Source organism: Ahaetulla prasina, chromosome 4 (assembly GCF_028640845.1).
Source record: "Ahaetulla prasina isolate Xishuangbanna chromosome 4, ASM2864084v1, whole genome shotgun sequence".
Classification (NCBI taxonomy): Eukaryota; Metazoa; Chordata; class Lepidosauria; order Squamata; family Colubridae; genus Ahaetulla; species Ahaetulla prasina.
Genome location: NC_080542.1, coordinates 31,619,863 through 31,646,920, shown reverse-complemented (window position 1 = coordinate 31,646,920; position 27,058 = coordinate 31,619,863). Strand labels below are relative to the sequence as shown.

At 34.7% G+C, this 27,058-nt stretch overlaps 2 protein-coding genes across 2 annotated transcripts; both read left to right on the top strand.

Annotated features, from left to right (window-relative positions):
- Positions 1-1,622: 1,622 nt before the first annotated feature.
- On the top strand, positions 1,623-2,591 carry LOC131198159 (olfactory receptor 6M1-like). Its single transcript, XM_058182663.1, has one exon. The coding sequence runs from the start codon at positions 1,623-1,625 to the stop codon at positions 2,589-2,591; it is 969 nt and encodes a 322-aa protein (XP_058038646.1).
- Positions 2,592-21,638: 19,047 nt separating this feature from the next.
- LOC131198158 (olfactory receptor 5AP2-like) lies at positions 21,639-22,562 on the top strand. The gene has a single exon (XM_058182662.1). The coding sequence runs from the start codon at positions 21,639-21,641 to the stop codon at positions 22,560-22,562; it is 924 nt and encodes a 307-aa protein (XP_058038645.1).
- The last annotated feature ends 4,496 nt before the right edge of the window (positions 22,563-27,058 follow it).

Genomic DNA, 27,058 nt, shown 5'->3' with positions numbered 1-27,058 from the left:
AAAATAAAAAATAAAATATTCCTCTAAAGATGAAAATAATCTTGAATCCCAACATCCTGTCTGGTTAATTTGAAATTTACAGGCATGTCTCTACGTATATCTCCAATGTAAATTACATTGGGGATGTATGTAGAGACATGCCATACTTTTTAAATATACAGCTCATTATTATATGATAAACAAAATAGAATTCATGAACTTAGTTGTCCCTGAAGGTTTTCACTCAGAACGAACTTCAAATGTTTCTTCCTCTGTCATCATGTATCAATAGCAATTAATCATCTCTCAGATTTAACAGAGGTCTTGATGTTAGTTAGATATATCATAATAGTACGAAAAATCAATGTTTATTTAGTCTTGAGAAACAAATTTCCCAGTACAGTACAAATGCCTGATCTCTACTTAAATCCCCAAGTGATTAGTTTAGCTTGAATGAAATATAGCTGAGGACTATTTAAGATGTCAGTGATGGTCTTCTGCAGATCTTTTGTAATAGTTAATAATTTCATGCCATCGGATAATATTTTCTTTTTTCCTCTATGTTATATATAGATTTTTAATGCATTCAGCATTCTTAATACATTCAGAAAATATGTTTTATCAAAAATTCAGAATATGATTTGAAAAAGAAAGTCATGCAGGCATAACACTGCAGAGAAGCTTTTTATTTTTATCTTATTTTAATAGTTTGATTAAGCTTGATATGTACAGAAAGTTGCTAAATAGTAAAAGTAAGTAATATAAAAGTATCTCTTGTATTCATGTTATAATATAATTCTGAATCATTTTTATTGCATGTCTCCCACCCTTAACTATATACAATGAATTTTGCAGATGCTGAATGAAGAATTCAAAATTGCAAAATTCCGGAGCCAGAAGGTAACAGTGATATTAATGATCAACAGTATTCTATTTTCTCTTTTTATTTTTTCTATTCACACCTTAATTTGCTAGGAGTTTGCTATTTTTTCCTTGGATGACAAATAAACAAATAGAACAAGATAACAAGAACTGGTACATGGATCTCATACATCCAGCCTTCTGGCCATCATCTTATCATTTTTTGTTTAAAAAATAGGTGTAAAGAGATTAAATTTATTGTGCATTTTCTTTTGTATATCAAAAAAAATAAAATAAATCTGTTGATTGGTTTGGAAGAAAACCAAATTAAAATTAGACTCTGGTAGGAGTGTGTGAGAATTGGGTATGTATGTGAACCAGAAGATAGATAGATAGATAGAGAGAGAGAGAGAGAGAGAGAGAGAGCTCCCAGAAGCACAAAGCTGAAGCCTGAAGATGACGAATGAGATTTCGTCGAAACTTTGCCAAGACACTTCCAATTTTACGTGGGAGAAAACCCGAATAACCAAAGACTTACATACAAACACCCGCGAAAACCTCAGAAAACAAACATAGATATATAGATAGATATATAGATAGGTTAGATGCAGTCTATAAAATATCCTCTCAGATGGTTTGGAAAGTAGACCCAAGCAGCAAATTCTTGGGATATACAAAGTTATTTAATGATTTTTCCTAATTTGTTTTTATTCTCTTGTGTTATGCTCAGAATTCATTATTTTGTGGATTTTTGCTTGTTTGTTTTACAGTTGTCCGACCCAATGATCTTGAAGAGCAGAGATAATATCTCAGAGAATGCTGTCACAGAATTTCTTTTACTTGGCTTTTCTCATCTCCAGAAGATGCAGCTACCTCTGTTCTGCATTGTCCTGATCATGTATGTGTTAGCGTTAATGGGTAATGCTCTAGTTATCCTCATGATCCGCCTTGACACCCGCCTCCACACTCCTATGTACTACTTCCTCAGCCATCTTTCCTGGTTGGAAATTATCATCACCACCACTGTCACACCAAAGATGCTCAACATTCTCATTTCAGAGAAGAAGTCCATCTCCTTCTTTGCATGTGCCTTTCAAGTCACATTATACTTTCTTGCAGGAACCACAGAAGTTATCCTTCTGGGAGTAATGTCGGTGGACCGCTACCTAGCTATTTGTAACCCTTTGCGCTACACAGCCATCATGAGTAACCAAGTATGTTTACTGATGGTGGTTCTCTGCTGGTTTATTAGTTTTATTTGGATTATCCTTGGGATGGTTTTCAAGGCAAAATTACCTTACTGTGGACCCAATATCATTGATCATTTCTTCTGTGACACAGGACCCATGACAAAGTTGATCTGTGCAGATACCCAGCTCGTTCAAGTTTTAGAGTTTGCCTCATCATGTTTTACATTGCTTTCCTCTGTCTCTATCACTACTATCTCTTATGTATGCATTATTGTCACAGTGATAAGGATGCCTTCTGCCCAAGGTAGGAATAAAGCATTTAGCACTTGCAGTTCACATATCACTGTGGCTTCAATCTACTATGGTAGCTCCATATTCATCTATGTCAGGCCATCTGGAAGCTCATCTATGGATTTCAACAAGTTAGCTACAATGCTAAACACAGTAGTAACTCCCTTGCTCAATCCAATTATCTATAGCTTTAGAAATAAAGCGGTCAAAGAAGTTTTGAAAGATAGAGTGAAACAGCTTGGTTCTACCATTGCAAAGACCATAGATTAAAATACAAGATTTCCTCTTGGGCTTTTCATGTTATATGGATATCTCTGAGCTTATTTATCTGTCTTTTTTTCCAATTGAATTATAATTTAAAGCTTCCTGAAGAGCCACCAAGGGATTTAACTTCTCTGCAACCACTTTCCTACCAGGTCCTAGCATCATAATCTCAGAAACCTCTTTATGACAGAATATACAAATCTCTTCTCTTCTGATAGCACGGATGATGTTATCTATTTTGGGTAATGACATATCTTCAAGAAAACAACCAAGCTCAGAGAGCACCAAGGACCTTTCATCTCAACCCTGAGCTACTGATATTCTCAATTATTGGTATCTTCCTCTTCTAATATAATCATGTAATGTTTCCCAAGTCTTATTAACAATATGATCTCATTAATCCAGATCATTCTAGTTAAATAATTTGCTACATAGTGACGAGGAAGAAATGTGGGGGGAAATTTACTGATGCCTTTTAAAGGTCACTTAAGCTAATTCTCTGGCTTGATAGAACTCCATTCTTTTTTTTTCATATACTTTCACCTTGTAGGGGGGATGTGCAGCATAAACAATTGGTAAATAAATAAAATAAATAAAAAATAAATAAATTCATCTTAAAGGGAAAAAAATGGATTGGCTAAAACTACACTGAAATGGATTTCCATGCAATGTTAATAGTAATATCTGAACTCTTAAAACAATATAGCAACAAAACGTCTATTTGCAGAGTATAATTATTCAAGCAAGATGGATATGTGGATGACCGCTTTATGGAATCCCTCTGAGAGTTTCATAAGTTTCTGACTGTAAAAATGTATTCATTGTTATTTTATCACAAGCATGTTATTTACCTTCTCCCAAATCTTTTTTTTCTAGCTATATTTTCTTCCTACTTGTTATAGAAACAAATATCCTCCCTCTCTCAATGAGAACAGATATGAGATGAAATCACAAACATGTTTTCTTCAGATACTCTGTAACTTCTGATCACTTTGGGGAGCTAATTGAGAACTATATCATTATCTCAAGTGATGGTAATATTGTTTCTTCCTTATGTTTGTATGAAGTTTCAGTGAACAGTTTCGCAATCAGAAACAGAACAGATAAATGTTAGAACTGGCTATGACAGATGTGGGGCAAGGAAAGCCACCAACATTTCATTTCGTTTCATTTTTGTATTTGTTCCGTGGATAGAAAGCAGAAAAATGAAAAATTGTTGAAGATGGATTGTTATAGGAAAACTAACATTAGATATTAATGAGTTAGAGTGGGATATTGAATTTTATTTTCAAGGAAACAGATTCATTTTTATATTTGCAATGATTTTTCTGTTGTTATGTCTGCTGATGTTATGGCTGGTGTTTTTGCCCCAAATTGAATGTAAGATGCACCCCATTCTTTGCAACAGGATTGATGCCCTCCAAATCCCACATGAATATTACCAGCCAGGTAACTTTGTCATTGGAGGGATATCTTCTCAGTTCGTCTCATTTTTCAAGGCTCTGTCTTTCCAGGAACACCCCAGATCAATGTTTATTGAAGATCCTATGTAAGGAATTTCTTATTTCAATGAGAGATCCAGGAGAACATTATCATAATTCATAAGAAGAAAAAGAAAATTTTCCTTACTTGAACAAAATAGAGAATTCAAATAAGATTGTGTTAAATATATAGTTACAGGTTTTCAAAATAACATTTTCTCAATTCTGCATTTTGCCTTTCTTTTGTGAGAACTACACTCTATTAATTTGTCTACCAGATCATGTTCTTTTCAGTATTTGTCAAGACTTACAGCTTCCTTAAATCCCAACTACTTTTCTGTATCATAAGAGGGACTTCTTTCAGGTTTGCCTCTATATTTGGATGCAAATTGGTTCTTATTTACTGCAGTTTTGCCTTAAGGACTATTGTATCTCTAAAAACTTGAATTTCTCAAAATAAATGAAGATGTTTCATGTTCACTCTTTCTCATAGTCCTTCAGTTTCCATCCCTTTTACTGTGTTATTTCTTGTTTCAGAGAAGTATGAGATAATTGTATCGATCATTAGCTCTTAAAAGTTAAACATGAAGGGTATTACAAAGCTGTACAAGTCAGCAAAGTGGGTTGCTCTAAGTTTTAAATGTGGGCCACAAAGATCCATATCAGATTCTTAATATAATGTTTGTCATTGGGTTGTTATAGGGCTAGAAGTATATGAAAGGAAGAAAAATAAAAACATTTCTCATAAATAAATCTTGGGCCACATTATCATGCCTTTCTCATTTATACTCTTGTAAATATGGTCAGTTTGGTAATCTGAACCAAAAAGTGAATCAAATCATGATACTGAAAATGAACACATAATCATGATCCAAATCAAAATTAAATTAAATTCATTAAAATCAATTAGGCCTAAGTCATATCTACTGTAAGAATAACTGGATGAATGTAAAAGGACAATTTTATCACAGGACTCTATAATTAATAACACTATAGTTTCCTCCTTTCAGTTTTCAGGACAAAAACTCCAAAGAAAATAGCAACCCTGCAATAATATTTTAACCATATTTTGTTGACTAATTCCTAATAGCTGGATTCATGCATTCCATTAAGCAGGAAAAAGTCTTATCACTCTTTAGTAGTAAGTCTGAGCCCAGCCAACTGCTGCTTTTCTAATTTATATACCATATTTTGCTCTTCATAATTTGTTTCTCCTTTCAGAAATATTTTTTTAACCTAAGGAAATGTGATTTCTTTTGACTCACAATATTATCAATATTATCTTCACCTAGAGACAGGTGGACCTTGTCCATTATTTATTTATTTTATTTATTTATTTATTTTTGTCACAACAATATACATAAGCATCACACAAAATGGTTATATAGTATATAAACATATATATGAGGAAATATGAGGAAGTGTAAGCATATATGTATAAGAATAAAACAACAATAGGACAGGAACGGTAGGCACGTTTGTGCTCTTATGCACGCCCCTTATATTATATATATAGAGAGAGATATAGATATAGATATAGATATATAATATAATTATAGATATATAACATATTATAGAGTTATAGATAAATATAAATATAAATAGATAAATAAAATATAAAGATAAATAGATAAAGCATCTGAACAGCAAAGAAACCAATAAGAAGAGTCTCTTTCTCTCACTAACCTAATCAAATAACTGGTGTGAAACTTTCATAACAGGAGAAAAATTACTTTCTCAGTCATTTCTTGATTGTTTCATATATGTGTGTGTGTGTGTGTGTGTGTGCGTGTGCGTGTATTCGTTTTCATAGATTTTCATGGGTATAGGTATATAGGTCTTGGCGTCTTCACATTGTCAAAATATTGCCAAAATACTCTCAACCTTACACAGGAAAAGACCCGAATACACCAAGACCCACATATATATATTCATATATATACTTTATTTCTAATGAAGTATGTGGTTGTTAGCACATCTTGAGTGCCATTTTAAGAAACAGATGTCTCTATAAGAAATATGTGCTTTTGATTACAAATGTCTCAAATATTCTTGGATTATACCAATGTTTTCATTGCAGTGTAGTGATAAAGAACTACCAGCAGGTCTTGGCCTTCTTGTATGCTGTGAAGGAAGTCAATGAGAATCCAAGGCTCTTGGCTAATGTAACAATGGGATTCCACATCTATGACAGCTACTTCAATGACAGGTTAACCTTTCAGACAACCATGAATCTCCTCTATAGCCCAAAAACAACAGTTCCAAATTACAAGTGTAATTCAGGGAAGAATTTGATAGCTATCACTGGGGCACTTCATTCAGAAACTTCCCTTCATATGGCTATGATCTCAAGTATTTATAAAATTCCCCAGGTAGGAGAATTCATCTTTGTAAGGTGACATTCATAATTTTTGTAAGATGTTCATATTAAGGACCAAGAGAAAAATAAGATAGAGAGGCTTCATCCAATGATGCAGCCTAGTAATTTTAATATCTTACATATCCCTCATTTAAACACCCATGTTTGTTATTTAAAAATCAGCACCACTTTGCTATAGAAATGACATTTATAAAATAACATATACATACAAACATATACACTTAAAAAGATGAAAAATATTGTGTTGAATAACATTATTCTTAGATTTCAGTATGCCTTATCAGTCCATGTATTAACATTGGAGTTATATACAGATGTCCTGATCGCATGCTATTGTCTGGGTAATTATATAGGAGCTCTTTATATTGGAACCTGAGATTTAAGCTCTGAAATCTAGTCCAAGCTGTACCACTTGCATCATGATAATTCTGAAGTTACCAGAAGCCATTATGGCTATCATCTTGATGGTTTAGCTGCTAACTGCTGGTTTGGGAAACAGACTTAGAAAAAGATGAAATTGATTTAGAAGTTGAAAGTTTATTTCAATGGTGAAAAATTGATTCTGTCTTTAATTCCAAGAAGTGCCAAATTGTGTTCCTATTAGAAATGCTATTTACAAATCATTTTTTTCATATGAGAAAAATTATTCCAATATACAGTCTGGATTAAGGCATGAATTTAGAAAAAAAAATCAAGAAATTTTAGGATTAAAAAAATTATATATTTTTGAAATAGTAATTCTTATTATGCTTTGTTACATGAAGTCCTAATATTAAATTACTTAAATTTTCCCCAATCTAATTTTCTCCACTTATATTGACAATTGGACATACTGGAAGTTGTAGTAGTACATGCCCGGCAAACTTGATACATATACTATTTAATTGTTATTTTGCTATAATTATGAATATATTATATTTAAAAAATGGGAAATCCATCCATTATGGAGGGCACTAATTGAGAAGAAGGTTCATTATAACATATACATAAGCACATATTTTTATTTTACTTATGCCAAGAAATTTGTTTTTGCTTAGGTCTCTTATTACTTGTTTGGTCCTTTATTGACTACTAAAATACAGTTCCCTTTCATTTACCGGGTGGTTCCCAATGAAAAGTATCAGTATAAAGGTATTGTCGAACTACTTAAGCATTTCCAATGGATATGGATTGGGATCATCACACTGGAGGATGACAAAGGAGAAAGTTTTGTTCGGACCTTAGTGCCAATGCTTTCCCAAAATGGTATTTGTTCTGCTTTCACTGACAGAATGCCCTCCATAACAAACTTCTTGGAAATCCATGACTCATATATGAAGAGTGAAAAAAGACTCAATTTTTTTAGGATCAATGAAGTCAAAGCAGTTCTGGTATATGCAGAAACTCATTCTGCATTGAGTTTGAAATTTTTGCTCATTCAAAATAATGACATAGCAGACACTCTAGACAGAGTATGGATTATGACAGCCCAATGGGACTTCCCAGCTTTACAGTTTCATAAAGATTGGGATACAATGGTGTTCCAAGGGACTTTGTCTTTTGCAGTTCATTCCAAGGAAATATGGGGATTCCAACATTTCCTTACAACCATAAAGCCCAACTTACTAAAGAAGGACAATTTTATTAATGATTTTTGGGAACAGGCTTTCAACTGTTTATTTTCAAATTACTACACTGGTGAACAGCATACAGAATTTTGTACTGGGAGAGAAAAATTGCAGAACCTTCCTGGACCCTTTTTTGAAATGAAGATGACTGCCCAAAGCTACAGTGTATATAATGCTGTCTGTGTTGTGGCACATGCTTTAGATGCTATGCAGTCACTGGATTCCCAGCACAGAATGATGAGAGCACTTGGGAGCCCACAACCTTGGCAGGTATTATTTCATATTGAAAACAATTTTATTGCCATAAATAGGTAATTGAAAAGTAGCACTATGTAAAGTTCATATTACTATTGATCATAATCACAAATAATTCTGTCTATATTTTTTATTTATTTATTTCGTCAAGCATGTATTAGATAACAGATACAGATATAAATATGATTACAAATATATGGAATGGATACGAATAAAAGGGGACATTAGGACAGGGATGGTAGGCACACTGGTGCTCTTATGCATGCCCCTCAAAGACCTCTTAGTAATAAGGTGAGGTCAATAATAGACAGTCTAAGGCTAAAGTTTTGGGGGTTTGGGGAAGAAACCACAGGTAGTGCATTGATTGCTCTGTTGCTGAAGTTATATTTTCTGCAATTGAGTTTGGAGTGGTTTAACCTTTAGTTTGTATCTATTGTGTGCTCGTGTATTGTTGTGTTTGAAGCTGAAGTAGTCATTGACAGGGAGGACATTGTAGCAGATGATTTTCTGTACTGCGTTTAGGTCAGACTGAAGGCTGTATAGTTCTAAGTTGTCTCAGCCCAAAATTTCAAGTCTGGTGGCATAAGGTATTCTGTTATGAGTAGAGGAGTAGAGGACTCTTCTCATAAAATATCTTTGGACTCAACTGTATTTATGTCAGATATGTAGTTCTTATTAATTAACTTCTCAGATAATTTCCTCATAGAAAATTATGAGTCAGCAGTGTGTGGCAGTAGCCAAAAACGCTAATACAATCCTTGGTTGTATAAAGAGAGGCATAGAATCAAAATCATGTGAAGTATTAGTACCACTTTATAAATCCTTAGTAAAATCATACTGGAATATTGCATCCAATCATACTGGAATATTGCATCCAGTCATTACAAAAAGATGTTGAGTCTTTGGAAAAAGTATAGAGAAGAGTAACTAAAATGATTAAGGGCCTGGAGACAAAAACATATGAAGAATGGTTGCAGGAATCGGGTATGGCCAGGCTAGAGAAAAGAAGGATTAGGGGTAACATGATAGCAATATTCCAGTATTTGAGGGGCTACCACAAAGAAGAGGGGGACAATTTATTTTCCAAAGCACCAGAAGGCAAGATAAGAAACAGTGGATAGAAACTAATCAAGGAGAGAAGCAACCTAGAATTAAGGAGAAACCTTCTATCAGTGAGGACAATTAACCAGTGGAACAGCTTGCTTTCAGAAGTTGTAGGTGCTTCGTTATTGGAGGTTTTTAAGAAAAGACTGGACAGCCACTATCTGAAATGATATAGGGTCTCCTGCTTAATCAGGGGGTTGGACTAGAAGCACTCCAAGGGCCTTTCTAGCTCTATTCTGCTTCCATTTAGGTTGCCAGTAGTATTTTCCACTTAGGAGTGGGACAACTGGCACCAAGTATGGCTGGAAGCTTTATTTATATGTGTTTGTTAGATTTATATCCTGTTTTTAAAACAGAAGTTCAAGACTGTAAATACCATTCCCTCCTCTCATTTTTCCCCACAGCAGCAAACTATGTTGGGTTGAAAGTCACTGAATGAGGTTCCATGGATGAGGTCAGACCAGGACATGGGTCCCTTGGTGCCTGTTCAACACCTTAACTATCATACTACCCAGATTCTTTAACCTTATGTCTTTCTGAAATCTAAGATACCATTTCTTTTCTTCTTCACAAATTGCAACAATTAAAAAAAATGCCATGACTCATATCATTTGTTTCAGATGTAATGCTTAATATCAGCCCATTATATTTATTAAAATAGCAACATGCAGTTTTCAATATTAGTTAGTTCCTTCTCGCTTTCTCTATTAATGGACAGAACCATCAATATCACTTTCTAGACTTTACTTTGGTTTTCCTCCAAAATTATTACATTATTGCTATATTGCTGTTTCTGCACATCTGTGTCTGTTATACTTGTTTTGTGTGTTCTATATATCTATATCTATCTTTATTTGCTATTTGCTTTTAATCTATACTGAGGATTTTTGTGAATATCAATTATACTTATATGAAATTCCCTGTTTCCCCCAAAATAAGACATCCCCTGATAATAAGTCCAATCGGGCTTTTGAGCACATGGCAATAAGGCCAAGCGCTTATTTCAGGATTCAAAAAAATATAAGACAGGGTCTTATTTTCAGGAAAACATGGTAGCAGTGATAAAGACATTTCATTTAAAACTCCTTTTGTTATCTTGGGTTGAAGCTTCACCCTTTCTTGAGGAGAATTTCATTTAACAACAGTGCTGGAGACCTAGTATCTTTCGATGAGCAAGGTGAATTGGAAACTGGATTTGATATAATCAACTGGATTACTTTTTCAAACAAATCGTTCTCCAGAGTAAAAGTAGGAAAGTTGAATCCACATGTCTTATCTACTAAAAAATTATACATTAATGATGGGAAGATCCTCTGGCATAGCAACTTCAATAAGGTAACATTTTATTATAGACTGTTGAGCTAGGAAGGTAAAGAAAAATTCCTTCTTTGGAAGAACATGTGTAAAATCTGGACTTTCCACATTTCCAGACTCCACATTATAGGCAGCAGAAGACATTATAGATATTAGATCTACCTATCTGACTGCCTATCTATGATAATTTAATATTTACTTCATGGAAAATGCTAAAATGATGTATCATATACATTTATATGAATATGGGCTAATTTAAGTGGAGCCCACTATACTGTGGGAATAATATGAGGAAGAAATGTATGGTATAATGTACAATATATATGACAGGAATTTTCATAGAAATTTATGGATGTGCATTTTGTTTATGAATTTACAAACAATTTCAAGAATCAGAATAGAATGTTAGCTTACTAAAGCAAATAGTAAGACAACTTTTTCAAGTTATCTAGAATCATGTCCTGAATAATTGAATATGTTTTATATAAGGATTTTTGTCTCTTTGATGAGAAAACCCTTTTCAATGAGAAAAACCCTTTGAAAATATTTTGCTAAGTTTTCTCTCCCCTCTGTTTATTAAATAGACACCACCATTTTCCATATGTAATGACCACTGTCATCCAGGTACTGTTAGAAGAAAGAAAGATGGGAAACCATTCTGTTGCTATGACTGTGTTTCATGTTCCACAGGGAAGATTTCTAACCACAATGGTAGGTAATACAATACATTGTTGTGTTACAATGAATAAATTTTATTTAGTCTTTTAATCAAATAAGGATGTACTTTGCATAAAATTCTAAGCCACAATGATATGTGATTTGTGATTAATGTGATTTTCAAACCTGTCTTATATCAGGGATGAGATAGCCTATGGGAACAAATCTGTCCATTGATCTTCCTCATTTCCCTTTAATATTTTAGGTTATTTTAATTTTTGAAAAATAAAATGAGGAATTACACTACAAAAGAAATATGTTAGCCAGCCTGTAGCAGCATCTACAGATTATGTTTTTGTCTAGCTCGGCATAATCTAATATAATTGGAAATGATCTTCTGGGCTAAACAAAATTATTTTTTCTGATAAATTGTTCAGGTAAAGTAGTGTAGCATAATTATTATGAATCATGGATTCATAATTAAAAGTGGATTTTCTAAATTAAAACCTAAATAAAAACATAAGCATCATTGTTTGGATTTTTCAAATGCTGCTATATAGTACAATTTTTTCATGAGTATAAAAATATACAGAGGGAAAATTTTGACAAAAATAATAGAATATGTATTAGAGAAAAAAACATACAGCGAGAGAAATGTATCTATCTTATTTTAGATAAAATGCACTTTGCATAATAAACTTACAGTTTGAGAATCTGAAAGTTCGATAAGGGAAACCCATCTAGTTACTGCAAATTGAATATACTTTGAAAATAAAATTTGTACTATGGAGAATGCTAGTTTTAAAAAATTCAGAGACTTGACTAAAAAATTTGTTTGTGGATTTGTCCACATCCCTTAAAAAATAGATTCTAACCTATTTGCATTATATTTTTAACAGAATATGCCAGGATAGATAGAACATTAAAATAGAATAGAATAGAATAGAATTTATTGGCCAAGTGTGATTGGACACACAAGGAATTTGTCTTGGTGCATATGCTCTCAGTGTACATAAAAGAAAAGATACGTTCATCAAGGTACAACATTTACAACACAATTGATGATCAATATATCAATATAAATCATAAGGATTGCCAGCAACAAGTTATAGTCATACAGTCATAAGTGGAAAGAGATTGGTGATGGGAACTATGAAACGATTAATAGTAGTGCAGATTCAGTAAATAGTCTGACAGTGTTGAGGGAATTATTTGTTTAGCAGAGTGATGGCCTTCAGGAAAAAACTGTTCTTGTGTCTAGTTGTTCTGATGTGCAGTGCTCTATAGCGTCGTTTTGAGGGTAGGAGTTGAAACAGTTTATGTCCAGGATGCGAGGAATCTGCAAATATTTTCACGGCCCTCTTCTTGATTCGTGCAGTATACAGGTCCTCAATGGAAGGCAATTAGAATAGAATAAAATAAAATAAAATAGAATAAAATTAGAATAGAATAGAATTTTTATTGACCAAGTGTGATTGGACACACAAGGAATTTGTCTTGGTACATATGCTCTTAGGCTCCAACATGCCCCATAAATTAATTTTGTCTAGTCAATTGATGAAAATCAGTTTGGTATAATGGTGAAGGCATCAGCCAAGAAACTGGGAGAGTGTGAATTCTAGTTCTGCCATAGGCACAAAATCAGCTGTGTTATGTTAAATTTATATTTACCAACAAAGAAATAAAGGGAGACTAGTATAGTTCTATTTCAAGCTATTTAGCTCTCATCAGTTAGCCATACCCTTCTGGGATTCAAACCCTTGCTGCTTGTATATTAGGTAGATGTATTAACTTCTAAGCCACAGGTTCTCCTTGCTTGGTTGACTGTACCAGGGGAGAGGTTAAGTGTTTTTTCTATCAGGGCAATCTGATGTACACAAATATGGGAAGGAACATACTGCTTCCCTTTTGTCTTTCAGCCCCAATATAGGAGCCTTCACAGGCAATCATATTCTTTCAAACATAAGAAAGAAACAATGGCAAACCACATGCAAAATCTTGCCAAAAAACCTACAGGAACTTGTTCAGGTAAATCCCAGGAATTTTGAATTTAACTTTCTAAAGAGATTCAGGAAATGGGAATTCCTTGCTCCACAGTAGTTTTCACCTTCACATAGCCACATGGAGGTATATGAACAGAGGCAGAAAATGGTACCATGTATAAAGCGCTGGAATTGGCCATTTCTCTGACATATTTGCAATAGCTGGAAAACTATTTTTAATACTATATTTTTTATTGAAAAAAAAAGCCTTGCAAATATTAAAAAAGAAAGTAAAGATTAGTGAACAAGAAAGAAAGAAAGTGGAAATAGCATTGGAAAAGAAAAGAAAGGAAAGGAAAAAAAAGAAAAGTTTATTTCCTTCCTCAATAAGCTACCCTTTCTAATTGGAAAACCAATAAATCACAAGGGGTTTTTTTTGTTTTGTTTTCAGCAAATCTATGTATTTGAATCCCAAATTTTCTAGCTTTTTTACCTAGTCCACAAGGTATGATAAAATGACTCTATGTATTGCCAACATTTCCAATGTAAATTTGCCCTTATATATCCTGGCTTTTTTTTTCTATAATCATATACCAATGGCATATCATTTTATAGAAATTCTCTTTTAAAACATAATGTAAATTTCAGTCCTTTCAGTCATGTTTTCCACTTTCCAACAAAATTATGACCAAAATTCATAGTAGTTGGAAAACTAAAAATTAATCACAGATGATAGTCATACTCATTGTGTGCTATTATAGCAATAGCACTTAGATTTATATACTGCTTCACAGTGCTTTATAGCCCTTTTTAAACAGTTTACAGAGTCAGCATATTTCTCCCAACAATTTGAGTCTTCATTTTACCCACTTTGGAAGGATGGAGGGTCAGAGGAGTGGAGATTGGTATGGCTAGCTTTACTAAATCACACAAACACACACTATCAACTGTGCACATTTCCTGCTCAGACCTTAAGGTCAGTATAGTTAACTAGATTAAGAGATTAAGATAGACAGGGAGAGCTTTGAAAAGAGAAAAACTTCCCTTTTGCTTTGCTTATAATAGTATTGTGATAAGAAATCTGAACAAATGAAGCAATATCTAAGTTGAATCTCAAATAACCATTTAAAAAAACTGATAGATGTATAAATTGTGGTCAAGTAGCCATAATTGTGAATTTCTACATGATTTTTTTAACTTGTTTTCCATTAATTTTATAAGGTGAATGCTTGCTTTTACCCATTTTGGGAGGAAATATACAAAAGAAAAATATCTGAATAAATTCAGATATAAATCAACAGAGAAAAATATTAATTGAATATTAACAATCTGTATGAATTAAAGAATTTTAAAGCTGTCCAATACCGCAATTTTTTTAAATTGTTATTTAAAGAAATGGACAATATTCCTGGTAGATATTTGGAACATTGGATCTCCACCACATCTTTCCTCAACCTTGTTAGGAATCAAAAAGAAAGAAAGAAAACCACAAACCCTTGATAAAAATAGATATGTATTCAAAACACTGAGATGTTATTGTTTTATCTTTTTTTCAGACATGGACAACTGTATCCAGTGTCCAGATGATCAGTATACAAACAGTAACCAAGATGGATGTCTTCCCAAGAGTTTTAATTTTCTCCTTTATGATGAACCATTGAGCTTTGGTTTAGCTTTAATGGCTGTTTTACTTTCTGCAATCACAGCTTTGGTGCTGGGGATTTTCGTTAAATACCAGCACACTCCAATTGTCAAAGCCAATAACCGAGACCTCACTTACACTCTACTCATCTCCCTCCTGCTCTGCTTCCTCTGTTCTTTCCTATTCATTGGCCAACCTCACACTATAATCTGTCTCTTCCGGCAGACCACATTTGGCGTTATCTTCTCTGTAGCTATTTCTTCAGTGCTGGCAAAAACCATCACTGTGGTTCTAGCATTCATGGCCACAAAGCCAGGATCCAGAATAAGGAGTTGGGTGGGGAAAAGACTGGCTCCTTTTATGGTCCTATTCTGCTCTGTTTTTCAATTACTCCTTTGTACTGTGTGGTTGTGTACTGCTCCTCCCTTCTTAGACCTCGACATGCATTCTATGACTAAGGAAATTGTGGTAGAATGTAATGAAGGGTCAGATTTTATGTTTTACTGTGTTCTGGGCTATCTGGGATTTCTGGCTCTAATCAGTTTCATTGTAGCTTTCTTTGCCAGAATGTTGCCTGATACTTTTAATGAAACCAAGTTCATAACATTCAGCATGTTAGTCTTTTGCAGTGTATGGATCACCTTTGTCCCAACTTACCTAAGCACCAAGGGAAAATACATGGTGGTTGTGGAGATCTTCTCCATCTTGTCCTCCAGTGCTGGTTTGCTGGGTTGTATCTTTTTTCCCAAGTGTTATATAATTGCTCTAAAGCCTGAGCTAAATAGTAAAGACCTAATAATAAGGAGAAATAAATAGAAATCAGTTTGTGGTTACTCATTCTTTAAAGAACATCAACAAAAGTATTCTACTGCAATCAACAGAGGTATCAAAAGTTAATGTATCAAAAAATAGACACATTTTGTATCTGCACCCAAGTCAATGAACTTCTTAAATTCATCATATGCAAATACAGTGATAAATGTGTAATCATTTTTCAGCAGTCATAGGTTTAAGAATGCATTTAAATATTTGGGAAAGTTGATATGTAGGAGTATCCAGTGTGGATCCACTCTGGATAAATACACATGTGAGAGAATGAATCCCAATGTGATTATTTTCCAGATGTATGGACTTTAGTGTGGCAATTATTGAATCAATCTGATATACTCTAGAACAATGGCTCTCAGTCAGGGTCCTGAGGATATGTGAAGAGGGCCAGAGATGAAAACTTGACATGGGACATCCTGGCACATGCCAATAGGGCCAAAGAAAAGCAAAATGCTTATACTGCAAATTTATTTGGAAAAAAAGTTATGATGAATCTTCTCAATATTCACTTCTTTGGATTATGCATAACTACTTGACATTGCTGTCCCTGTTACTGAACCCCTTAGGCCATAGATAATAAAGCACTTTCTGATTTTTAGCCTTGCAATCTGTATAGAATTTAAAGCCTGATGTTCTTCACTAAGATAAATATTTGACTATAAAATACATATATAACTTACTTCATACAAAGGCTAGATCAAGACAATGCTCTTATAAAGGCTGAAAGTATAACTATATTTACAACTTCTAAAGGAAAATGTAATACTCATCATTAAATGTATTAATCTCTACTTGATCATATTTAATGTAAATTTATACCTACATCTATTCATATCTATACCTATAGATATAGTTTATCTATTGTAAAAGAAATTTGGAAGTTATTTCTTTGTTTTTCTTTATCTTTCTTTCTGCACTTTGCTTTTTTATTTTTATTTTCTCCCTTCTATCTTAATTATTAGTTGTTAGTTTTTGTCTCTTGACTTTAATTTAAATTAATTTTAATTGTAATGTTTAATAAATAAATAAATAATAAATAAATAATAAAATTATTTTTAAAATATTATATTCTAATAAGAAATATAAAGGTCAGATATAAGAGGGGAAATTCAGACATTCCATTTTTGGAGAATATACTAATAATACAACATTAAGATATCCTAGCTTCAAATTTCCTAAGAAAATTATGAAAGTCAAATTGTTATTTCATATATATTATGTGTACATTAACACATAGAGGTACATGCATATATACTTATTCATATACATATACATATGCATATTTACACACACACACACACACACACACACACACACACACACTAATTCACTGACCATCTACCAGCACATGGAGAATGCTTTTAATAATGTTGCATAAATGGACTTTCTACTGGTTCTTCAGGTTACAGCCATTGTTAATACCCCTGCAGTATGGAAAGTCCTTCATTTATGAGTGTAATGGAACAAGTGAAGGTCGTAAAGTGACATGACCTCATTTAATAACCTCCAATTACTGTTCCCCATGATGCAGCTGTTAAATGAATATGCATGTTGTTAAATGAAACACAGGGTGCTTCAAGGGTGGGGATGGTACAGGGAGACTTAGGAAAGGCCCAGGTTCATCTTTCCCAGCCTCCCAAGGCCTCCCTTCCCTTGAGTGCCCCAGTCTCTGCCCCTTCAGCTTCTCCCAGGCTTCTCCCAATCACTCAGTATGCAAGAGTGCTTAAAGTTATTCAGAAGCTACCAGCACACAGTGGATAGTTACAGACTATAGCCAATGGTCTACTTTCCATCAACCATCCAAAGGCCTCCCAAGGCCTCCCACTACCTCTTGGGGTTTCCCCAGGCCTTATCCTAGTCCCAATCCAGCTATTCAGCCATGGAAAGTAACCTAAAGCCAGTCATCAGGAGCTATCAACACACAGAGGGCAGTTACAATCTGTAGACCATGGCCTACTTCTCATCCAGATCCCCAAAGACCTCCCCCTAACACTTGTGGTTTTCCTAGGCTTTGGCCCACTCCCAACTGACCACTCTCCCATGCAAGGGAGCCCAAAGCAAGTCAGCAGAAGCTACCAGCACAATTGCACTTTAAGGCAATTAAAGTGTGTAGGTCAAGCCATACTTGTCTTCCAGGCACCCAAGAACCTCCCAAGGCTTCCTAATCCTGAAGTAGTCAATGTTCAATCTTCTGCTTCTTGAGGTTTCCCCAGACCTCATCTTGCTCCAAGTCTTGCTAGTCAGACATGCAAGGGAGTCTAAAGCATAAAAAAGCAAATGCTTCCGGGCCAAGGATACCAATTACAACCTGTAGGTCGAGGTTTAATTTCCATACTGCCATCCAAGCACTTTTTAGGATTCAGTCAGCTCCTCACTCTAGTCCACAGCCTTGTAGCAGTCAATTTACCTTTACGTTTGTTGTAGAAGAGCCCACTCAATGCAATGCAATGTGAGAGTCCACTTTCTTACAGAAGCTGCTTGCCTCATGGCCACTTTGTGCTGTTCCGTGAGCCAGGTATACTTCTCACAAACTTGCGGGGGGGAGGTGTCTGTTCTTTAAGGTGGCTGCGCAAACTCCAAAAACAAATGGAGTCAACTAAAACAACGGATCATCCCTGAATTATCAAACCTCCTTCAGACTTGCTTTCCACCAATTGGACTCCTTTGAACAAGCAAGATACAGGGCAGCCAAAAAGCTTTCAGATTCGTTTTTTCCCAGATGTGCTAACATGACATCTCTAATAAATTGGAACTTGGAGGAACTTCAAGCCTCAGAGATTTATTTTATTGGGGGTGTTCCTTGGAACCCTGACAGATGGAGGAGACATTTTTTTTAAATTTACATTTATATCCCGCCCTTCTCCGAAAACTCAGGGCGGCTTACATTGTGTAAGGCAATAGTTTCATCCTATTTGTATATTTATATACAAAGTCAACTTATTGCCCTCACAACAATCTGGGTCCTCATTTTACCTACCTTATAAAGGATGGAAGGCTGAGTCAACCTTGGACCTGGTGGGACTAGAACCTGCAGTAATTGCAAGCAGCTGTGTTTAATAACAGGCTTCCTACAGCCTGAGCCACACCGCGGCCCTATTGACCGGGGCAGCTGGAGGCAGTTCTTTACTGAGGTTCAGGATAGGCAGAAACAATGCCCAGAATGGATTAGCATAGGTTGGGTCCTCGAACAATGACTGGTGGAATTTGGTTAATGATAGCAATAGGAAATGATGGGCAATGTTATTGCTAAGATTCATGTAACTAAGCATTTAGTCTGCATTTAAACTGCAATAGAAATTCAAGTCCCAATTGTTGTCATAACATAAGAATTACTTGTATAAATATGCCACAATAATTATTTTCTCAGGTTGCCTGATACAAGTATTTTACAAAAATAACAACACTGATATTATTACATTATGATGCATATGTCATTTTTCCTTCTCTTTAGGACACAGGTGTCAAACTTGCTGCATCATGTTGCCATCACATAACGTATCAAGATGGTTTTTTTCCCTTCACAGAACTGGGGTGGGCGTGGCCTGCATGGGATGCATCTGGCCTTCAGGCCGCCAGTTTGACACCCCTAACTTAGGCCTTGCTCTGGAGGTACATGCATATATACTTACATACTTACCTTCTCTGTTTCAAAAAAGCCAAGAAATATAAATAACATGAGAAAGCTAACTAATGAAAAATTTTCTTGATATTTTACTCATTTCTATCATATTGGCAAGGATCAGGAAAAAAAATAATTGCATGTTTTTTGACTCTCATAATAATCACTCTTTTGTCTGGCATTTTCACTAAATCATAGAGATTTTTTTTTTTTAAATCAAATCAAACTTGTCTTCAATTGTTGTCTAATATTTTTTTAGAGCAAATTCCAGATTATAATGATCAGAAGTATGATGTGAGATTAATTATGAAAATGAAGCATTTATGCAGCAACCATTTCTTCTGGGCATATTTCTCTAGAGTATTTGTCTTCTCTTAAGATCTCATAGTTTGGGGCGATAACCAAAATAGACAAAGGCTGAACAGCTGCTTCGGTTGGCACTGGTGATTTTAAAACTTTCTGAATCAAGATTTCTGCCACAAATGAAATAAATTGTGCAATTATAAGCAGGTAACTTTGTAAAATATCTGTGTGATAGTGTGTGCACATATTTGTGTGTATGAATGAACATGTGTGTGAGAGAGACAGAGAAGAACAGATATTTTATCCATTTAAATTTCAAAAATTTTAAATATATAAAATAAATTAGGATTTCGTTCATTTTTTCTTAAAAGTAAAATCATAGCCACTAGGCATAAACTACTCTGAAATTGTTTGAGAATAGAGAATTAAAAAGAGGAAACAGGTTCACACTAAGAAATATAGTATTGATTTCACAGAAAAGATTGTTGTTGTTGTTGTTGTTGTTGTTGTAATAGTAGTAAGAGTTTCTTTAAGAATAGACATAGGCAGAGCAATAAAACCAACAACGGCAAACAATTTGTAATAATATAGTTTTAAATCTAATGCAGGATTAGCTGCAAATAGGAACAACAAAAGCTGTAACTTTCCAGCACTTTTCTCTTTAAACAGCCACAGGATTTGAGTCTATGCCATGGACTGTCAACAGCTGTTCCAAATAAGCCTATATCTGATGTCAAATATAGGCTCATTTGGAACAGCTATTGAAATTAATTGTAGGCTCATCTAGGTTTGTAAATAACGTGTACTTGTTGATAATATTTAGAACTTATTTTGTTCGTTTAACATGTTCTAAATAAATTAGATTTAAAATCTCATTCATTTCACTTTAGTGGCATGTCTTAATGTGGTACCAATTCCTTCTTAGGTTTAACTAGACCTGAACTGAAAGGTTTATTCATATGGACAAAAAAAAGAGGTAATCAAAATTAAATTATTTTAAGATAATTAAAAATGTTACATCTGAAATTCTATACAGGCATGTCAATCTCTTTTTTTACTTACTCCTTTTGCAATAAAAATTAAAAATTATGAGTTCTAACCAATCACCATCTTGCATATTATGGCTTGATTTATCATTCATTTTCTAATAATCATATTTACTGTATATTATTGATTGACTTGAAATTCTGAATGCAAAAATAGAATTAACAGTACAAAAGAAATGATGCAAAATAAATTTGTGAGAGAAAAATATTTGAAACAAAAGTAAGGGAGGAGCAGGAAAATAACAAAGGTGAGAAATGTAAGGATCAAAAACAATATATGAAACAGATAGATTGTATGAGCAAAAACAGTCTGCAAAGTAATAAAATAAATAAATAAAATAAGCAGAGAAATAAAATAAGAATAATGTCAGGGCAAACTAGAATCAGACTGATTTCTTTTTTAAAAATCTCATAATTTTAATTTCCTTTAATAAATTATTGTGACTTTTCCTGCACTTTTTGTAATGCTGTCTTAATATATGTATTTATTTTACAATTTATACTGTGCTTCAAAGCCTTTACTAATAACTTAAACAGAAAAGAAAAGGTATCTTTTCTTTTATGTACACTGAGAGCATATGCACCAAGACAAATTCCTTGTGTGTCCAATCACACTTGGCCAATAAAAAATTCTGTTCTATTCTATTCTATTCTATTCTATTCTATTCTATTCTATTCTATTCTATTCTAACTAAAGCAGAACTGATAGCCTCCAAAGGATTTGGGTTTTTATTTGCATATAAAAGACCTCTATTTCAGGTTTTAGTCCTTGTTAGAAAAATAACTGGAAAAAATGTTCTGTAACATTCCTTCACAGATGAATCCTTAATATAAGATGACACAGAATTCAACTTCTGTCACTGAATTTATACTCCTTGGACTTTCCAGCAACCCTCAGGTCCAACTCATTCTCTTTGGTGTCTTTCTTATTATTTATTTGATGGCTGTGGTTGGAAATATACTTATCCTTCTTATTGTCAACTTAGATATCAGACTCCATACCCCCATGTATTTCTTCCTATGCAATCTCTCTATAGTAGATATTGGCTACATAACTTCCACTGTTCCCAAGATGTTAATGAATTATCTCTTTAATGATAAACGGATCTCTTTCTCAGGCTGCTTGTCCCAGATGTACTTCTTCATCTCCTTTGGTGGCATTGAATGTCTTTTGTTGGACATTATGGCATATGACCGATATGCAGCTATTTGTCACCCACTATATTATGGTGTGCTCATGCGGCCCAAAATATGCATTTGGCTTGCAGTAACTGCTTGGATTATTGGCTTGTCTATCTCAGGTGTCCACGCTGGCCTTATGACCTCTTTGTCCTTCTGCCAGGACAATGTCATAGAACATTTTTTCTGTGACATCCCACCTCTCTTCCAACTCTCTTGCACTGATACTCAGATCAATCAAATTGCTACTTTTATATTTGGAGGAGGTATAATTCTGCTTTCCTTCCTAGTGATTCTGTTGTCCTATATATATATAGCCTTAGCAATACTCAGGATTCAGTCTAAGGAAGGACGTTGCAAGGCATTTTCCACCTGTGCCTCTCACTTGGCTGTGGTGAACATCTACTTTGGCACCATCACCTTCACTTACATACGCCCTAATTCCACTTACTCTCAAGAGCAAGATCATACTTTACCAGTGCTCTATGGGATTCTAACACCTATGCTCAATCCAATTATCTACAGTTTAAGAAACAAGGATGTACAATGGGCATTTTGTAAAATAATTCAAGGAACTTAAGGGAGAAGGTTTGTGTTAGACCTGGAAGCCAACTTTCTACCTTTGTGCCTTCAGGCTTCGGGCCTGTCACAAGTTCTACCATGGGAAGTTGGGAGTGGGGATAAATAGAGTGAAGAAGATATGTAGTCAAAATAAAATTCTTTATAGAAAGTCAAGGCCAATTTGCCTTGCAGCTGTGCTGAGAAGAATGAGAAAGTATCTTCTATTCCAGACTGTACATGATTGGATGTGTGGTTGACATGTGGGTGAGGGGCAAGGTACAGAACTTTCTTTTGGGTGTGGAAAACCCAGAAGCTCTCAGATTTGGATTTTCCCAGATGTGCCAATATGACATCTGTAATAAAAGTTAGTTTTGAGGAATTTCCAGCCTTGGAGTTTAATTTTGTTGGGGGTGTTACTTGGAACCTTGACACTTTGGGCATTAAATAGCCAATGTTTTCCAAACCTTTTAAAAATTAATTTTAAGGCAGCAGGTTCTTTGTATAAGGATGAATTGGACAATGTTGTAATCATAATAAATTTGACTGTTTTGATTTTGGTGAACAAATCTATCACAGTTTTGCATAACTTAATGCTTGATGTTAGACAATATACCAAAATATTCAATCTTTTTCTTAATGACTATTTGACTTCTGAATTATGAAGAATTAGAATCTAGGGATAATGTGTTGAAAGACCTTATTGGCACTGCAAGGTGGACTGGCTATTCTGCCCAGATGTTCTTAGCCTCGCCTTGAAAATAATTAATGTCATAAGGCCAATTGAATTCTAGTGAAATTTTGCCACTCTTCCCAATACCTTATTATGGTTAATTAGTTATGATTAATAAAAATACTTTTGTTAATCCAGAGTCTAGTGGAACATAGCTATGATTCTAAGATCTCTATGGATGTTTCTTTGCAGACAAAAAGTCTTTTTCCTGAAGATTATTGCACTCTATGCATGTATGTGAAAGACTGCATTACAGGCATAGCATGACTCTTCCACTCCCAATTCTAAAATTGTTAAGAATGTATGCTCTTTTATTTAATTTAAAGTGATTACTGACAAACTCAGCATCTTTTAAGACGACTTGTTTCCAAAAACCTATGCATACTCAGATATTTATGTCTTAAATTGTTCACTCCTTTATTTCTTCTCAGTTTTTTTTCCATATCAAATGTTTTATATCTATAGAGCTATGGTTTTCCAAAATATCCATAGCTCAGCAGTGGGCATAATAGAAATTCAATCCAGGGAAGAATAAAGGCCCTCATTGACAAATGAACAATATCTTGAAACACCAGGAGGAGGAGGAGGAGGAGGAGGAGGAGGAGGAGGAGGAGGAGGAGGAGGAGGAGGAGGAGGAGGAGGAAGAGGAGGAGGGTGGGAGGGAAAGAGGAGAGGGAGGAGGTTATGATGCTATGCTTATAAACCAAAACCATCTTAGAGGCTGCCATCCTGCATACATACAGTAGATTACTCTAAGAAAGAAGTTAGAAGGAATTATAGAAGAACTGTATACATTAAATCAATCCTGTAAATTTCACATAAATTTAGGAGGTGTAAGTAGCTTTGAAGTACATGGCTAGGCATATAGTAATTAAACTGGTATTTTATGGTTATGTCATTGCAAAATCAGAAAAGTGGAGAAAAGTAAGTATGTTGGAAAGAAATATTGCCTAAAATATATTATGTGGATTGTCAGAGTATGAATATTCATAAGAATAGATCAGCCAATGTGGATTTACTGGAGACATGGTAACAAGGTCAGCCAATGAGAGCCAATTAGTGAATTGAAACTGAAACTGGAAAGAGCCTGGATGTGGCTCTGTATTAAGCTATGAGCTCTGAAGCTGCAAACTTGCAACTCTGCTGTACTGCTGCCTATGTGTTTTGCTTGTAACTACTATGACATTGAAGAAGAATCTGGAATGAACTTCCCCCAGGACTTCGCCAACTTCTTGACCTTCGAACCTTTCGCCGCGAGCTTAAGACACATCTATTTATCTGCGCAGGACTGGACTAGAATTTTAAATTTTGAATTTGATTTTAATGGGGTTTTATTATTTGTATTGCTATTTTTAAATATTCGGCCTTATTTAATAAGTTTTTTAATTGATGTTTTATTTTGTATTTATATGTATGTTTTATCTGGCTGTAAACCGCCCTGAGTCCCTAGGGAGATAGGGCGGTATAAAAATGCGAAAAATAAATAAATAAATAAATATTGGTATTGTACATTTATCTTCATGTATTGTATGTATATAAAGAAGTTAATGAATCCTGCTGCATCAGTCTGCCTGTGCGTACTTTCTGGATTTACTTTCTGCAACAAACTCTGATATGGATGAAAGGAAAACTTGAAACATACTTAATTCTTCTAATAAAAAGGGGGAAAAATTCAAGAAGGTGTGCTGTATGTTGTAAATTGGTTCAGATCTCTTGAACCTATATCCCGTAATCTATACTGCATTTACACAATTCATTTCCTTTTGTTTAGTTCTCATTATTAGTCTTATTCAATACTGATTGCTAAAGAATATTGATTACTAAAATGCAGCTCCTTTTTATCTACCAGTGATTTTCAGTGGGAAGAACACGTTAGAGATTTTCCATTAAAATTATCTAGTAGAAATGGACTGGGATTCATGATGATAAAGGTGAAAATTTTGTTCATAATCATCTATCAATGGTTTCCCAGAAAGGCATTTAATCTTCTTTAAGTACTATAATGCCTCCTGTGAAAAGTTCTAGGAAATTTGTAGCAGTTATTTACAATTAAAAAGAAGTTTTGCTTGTTCTTAGGAACAATACCAAAACACAAGGTTATTCTATATTGTGTTGCAAATTATCACATAAATGTAGGTATACCGAACATTATTCTTTTCAGATTAAGTTGTGTTATGTCATACACTGATCAACAATAAGAATTGATCAGCATATATTAATTAGAAGATATAAAAAAAGGAATGAAAATCTAACTAAATATATTTTACATCAACCATTCATTGGCATCCTTCAGTCTCAAAAGACTATGGTATCATGCTCTGGAAAAAGGTCCTAAAACATCATCTAATGTGACTAAAAAAGCCAATTCGAGAGTGGCAATCCCTTCCACACTGTGGGCAGATACATTCTGTCCCCTACCCAGCCCCCAGATTTTGCTGATTCCAGGACTGCCTCTTTGCCTCAGCCTGCCGAACAAGTGTCTCTTCTAATTGGAGAAGGTCATGCTGTGTCTTTAGTCTCCAAGCTGAAGATCCGAGGTCAAGGTTTCCCAGTTGTTAATGTGCATTTCCAAAGCCTTTAGATCCCACTTGCAGATATCCTTATATCGCAGCTATTGTCTCCGTCTAAGGCACTTTCTCTGCACTAATTCTTCATACAGAAGATCTTTCAGAATCCAACCATCAGCCATTCTCACAACATGCCCAAGCCAGCATAGACATCACTGTTTCAACAGTGTATACATGCTAGAAATTCCAGCATGTTCCAAGACCGTTCTATCTGGAACTTTGTCATGCCAGGAGATGCCAAGAATACATTGCAACAGCGCATATGAAAGGTGTTCAACTTTCTCTCCTGCCATACATAAAGTGTCCATCAACCACCAGCGTTATTTTGTGGGCAAATAAAAAGAAAGAAAAGAAAGCAGCATTAGTATGCTCACTGCCTCAAGTTATTTATAAAAAAAACAATGAAGGCAAGATAAAGGAAGGAAGGAAGGAAGGAAGGAAGGAAGGAAGGAAGGAAGGAAGGAAGGAAGGAAGGAAGGAAGGAAGGAAGGAAGATAATCAGCTCCCTCCAATCATCTCTTTTTCATTTTCTCTGCCCTATGAAATCAAACTATCCCAATGTTCTTTCATAATCCACATCCATTCAGAATCATTTCTCTATCCTTCTTTTATTTCCAGAATATTCATTTTATTCTGTATGTGAGTCTAAAACCTGCATTTTTTTTTTAACCAGATCCACTTATTAGCAGAAAAAACTTCAAAAATACTAATTGCAATTTTCTATAACTTTAAATTGAACTGGTTAGTGCCTTATAGTGGCATTGCAGAAGATCATTATATTTCAAAGAATTGGTGACGTATTTTTATTTCCCTTTCATATTCAGAAAGGTCTAGAACTGTGATGGTGAACCTATGGCAGAGCCTTCTCTGTGGGCACGCCGCTCATGCACAGGGGGCAGGATGCATGAGGGAGAAGTGCACGTGCATCTATGTGGGGGTGGGATGCATGCACATGCCCCCCCACACCCTGTTTTGGGCCTGGAAGGCCTCCTGCACCAACCTGGACACGGGAGCACTGCACACAGCTCCCTTGTGCCTCATTTTGGGCCTGGAAGGCTTCCTGCACCAACCTGGAAGCCAAAAAATGGGTGAAGGGGGTTGTGCATACATGCGCGGAGGGCGGGCTGCATACACGGGAAGTGCTCGCATTGCATTTTGAAAGTGCATGCATGCACTTTGGGCACTTGGCACCAAAAAAATTAGCCATCACTGGTGTAG

What these genes read in the sequence shown, in the direction of transcription:
- LOC131198158 (XM_058182662.1), top strand. Translation starts at nt 21,639, where the DNA reads ATGACACAGAATTCAACTTCTGTCACTGAATTTATACTCCTTGGACTT.
- LOC131198159 (XM_058182663.1), top strand. Translation starts at nt 1,623, where the DNA reads ATGATCTTGAAGAGCAGAGATAATATCTCAGAGAATGCTGTCACAGAA.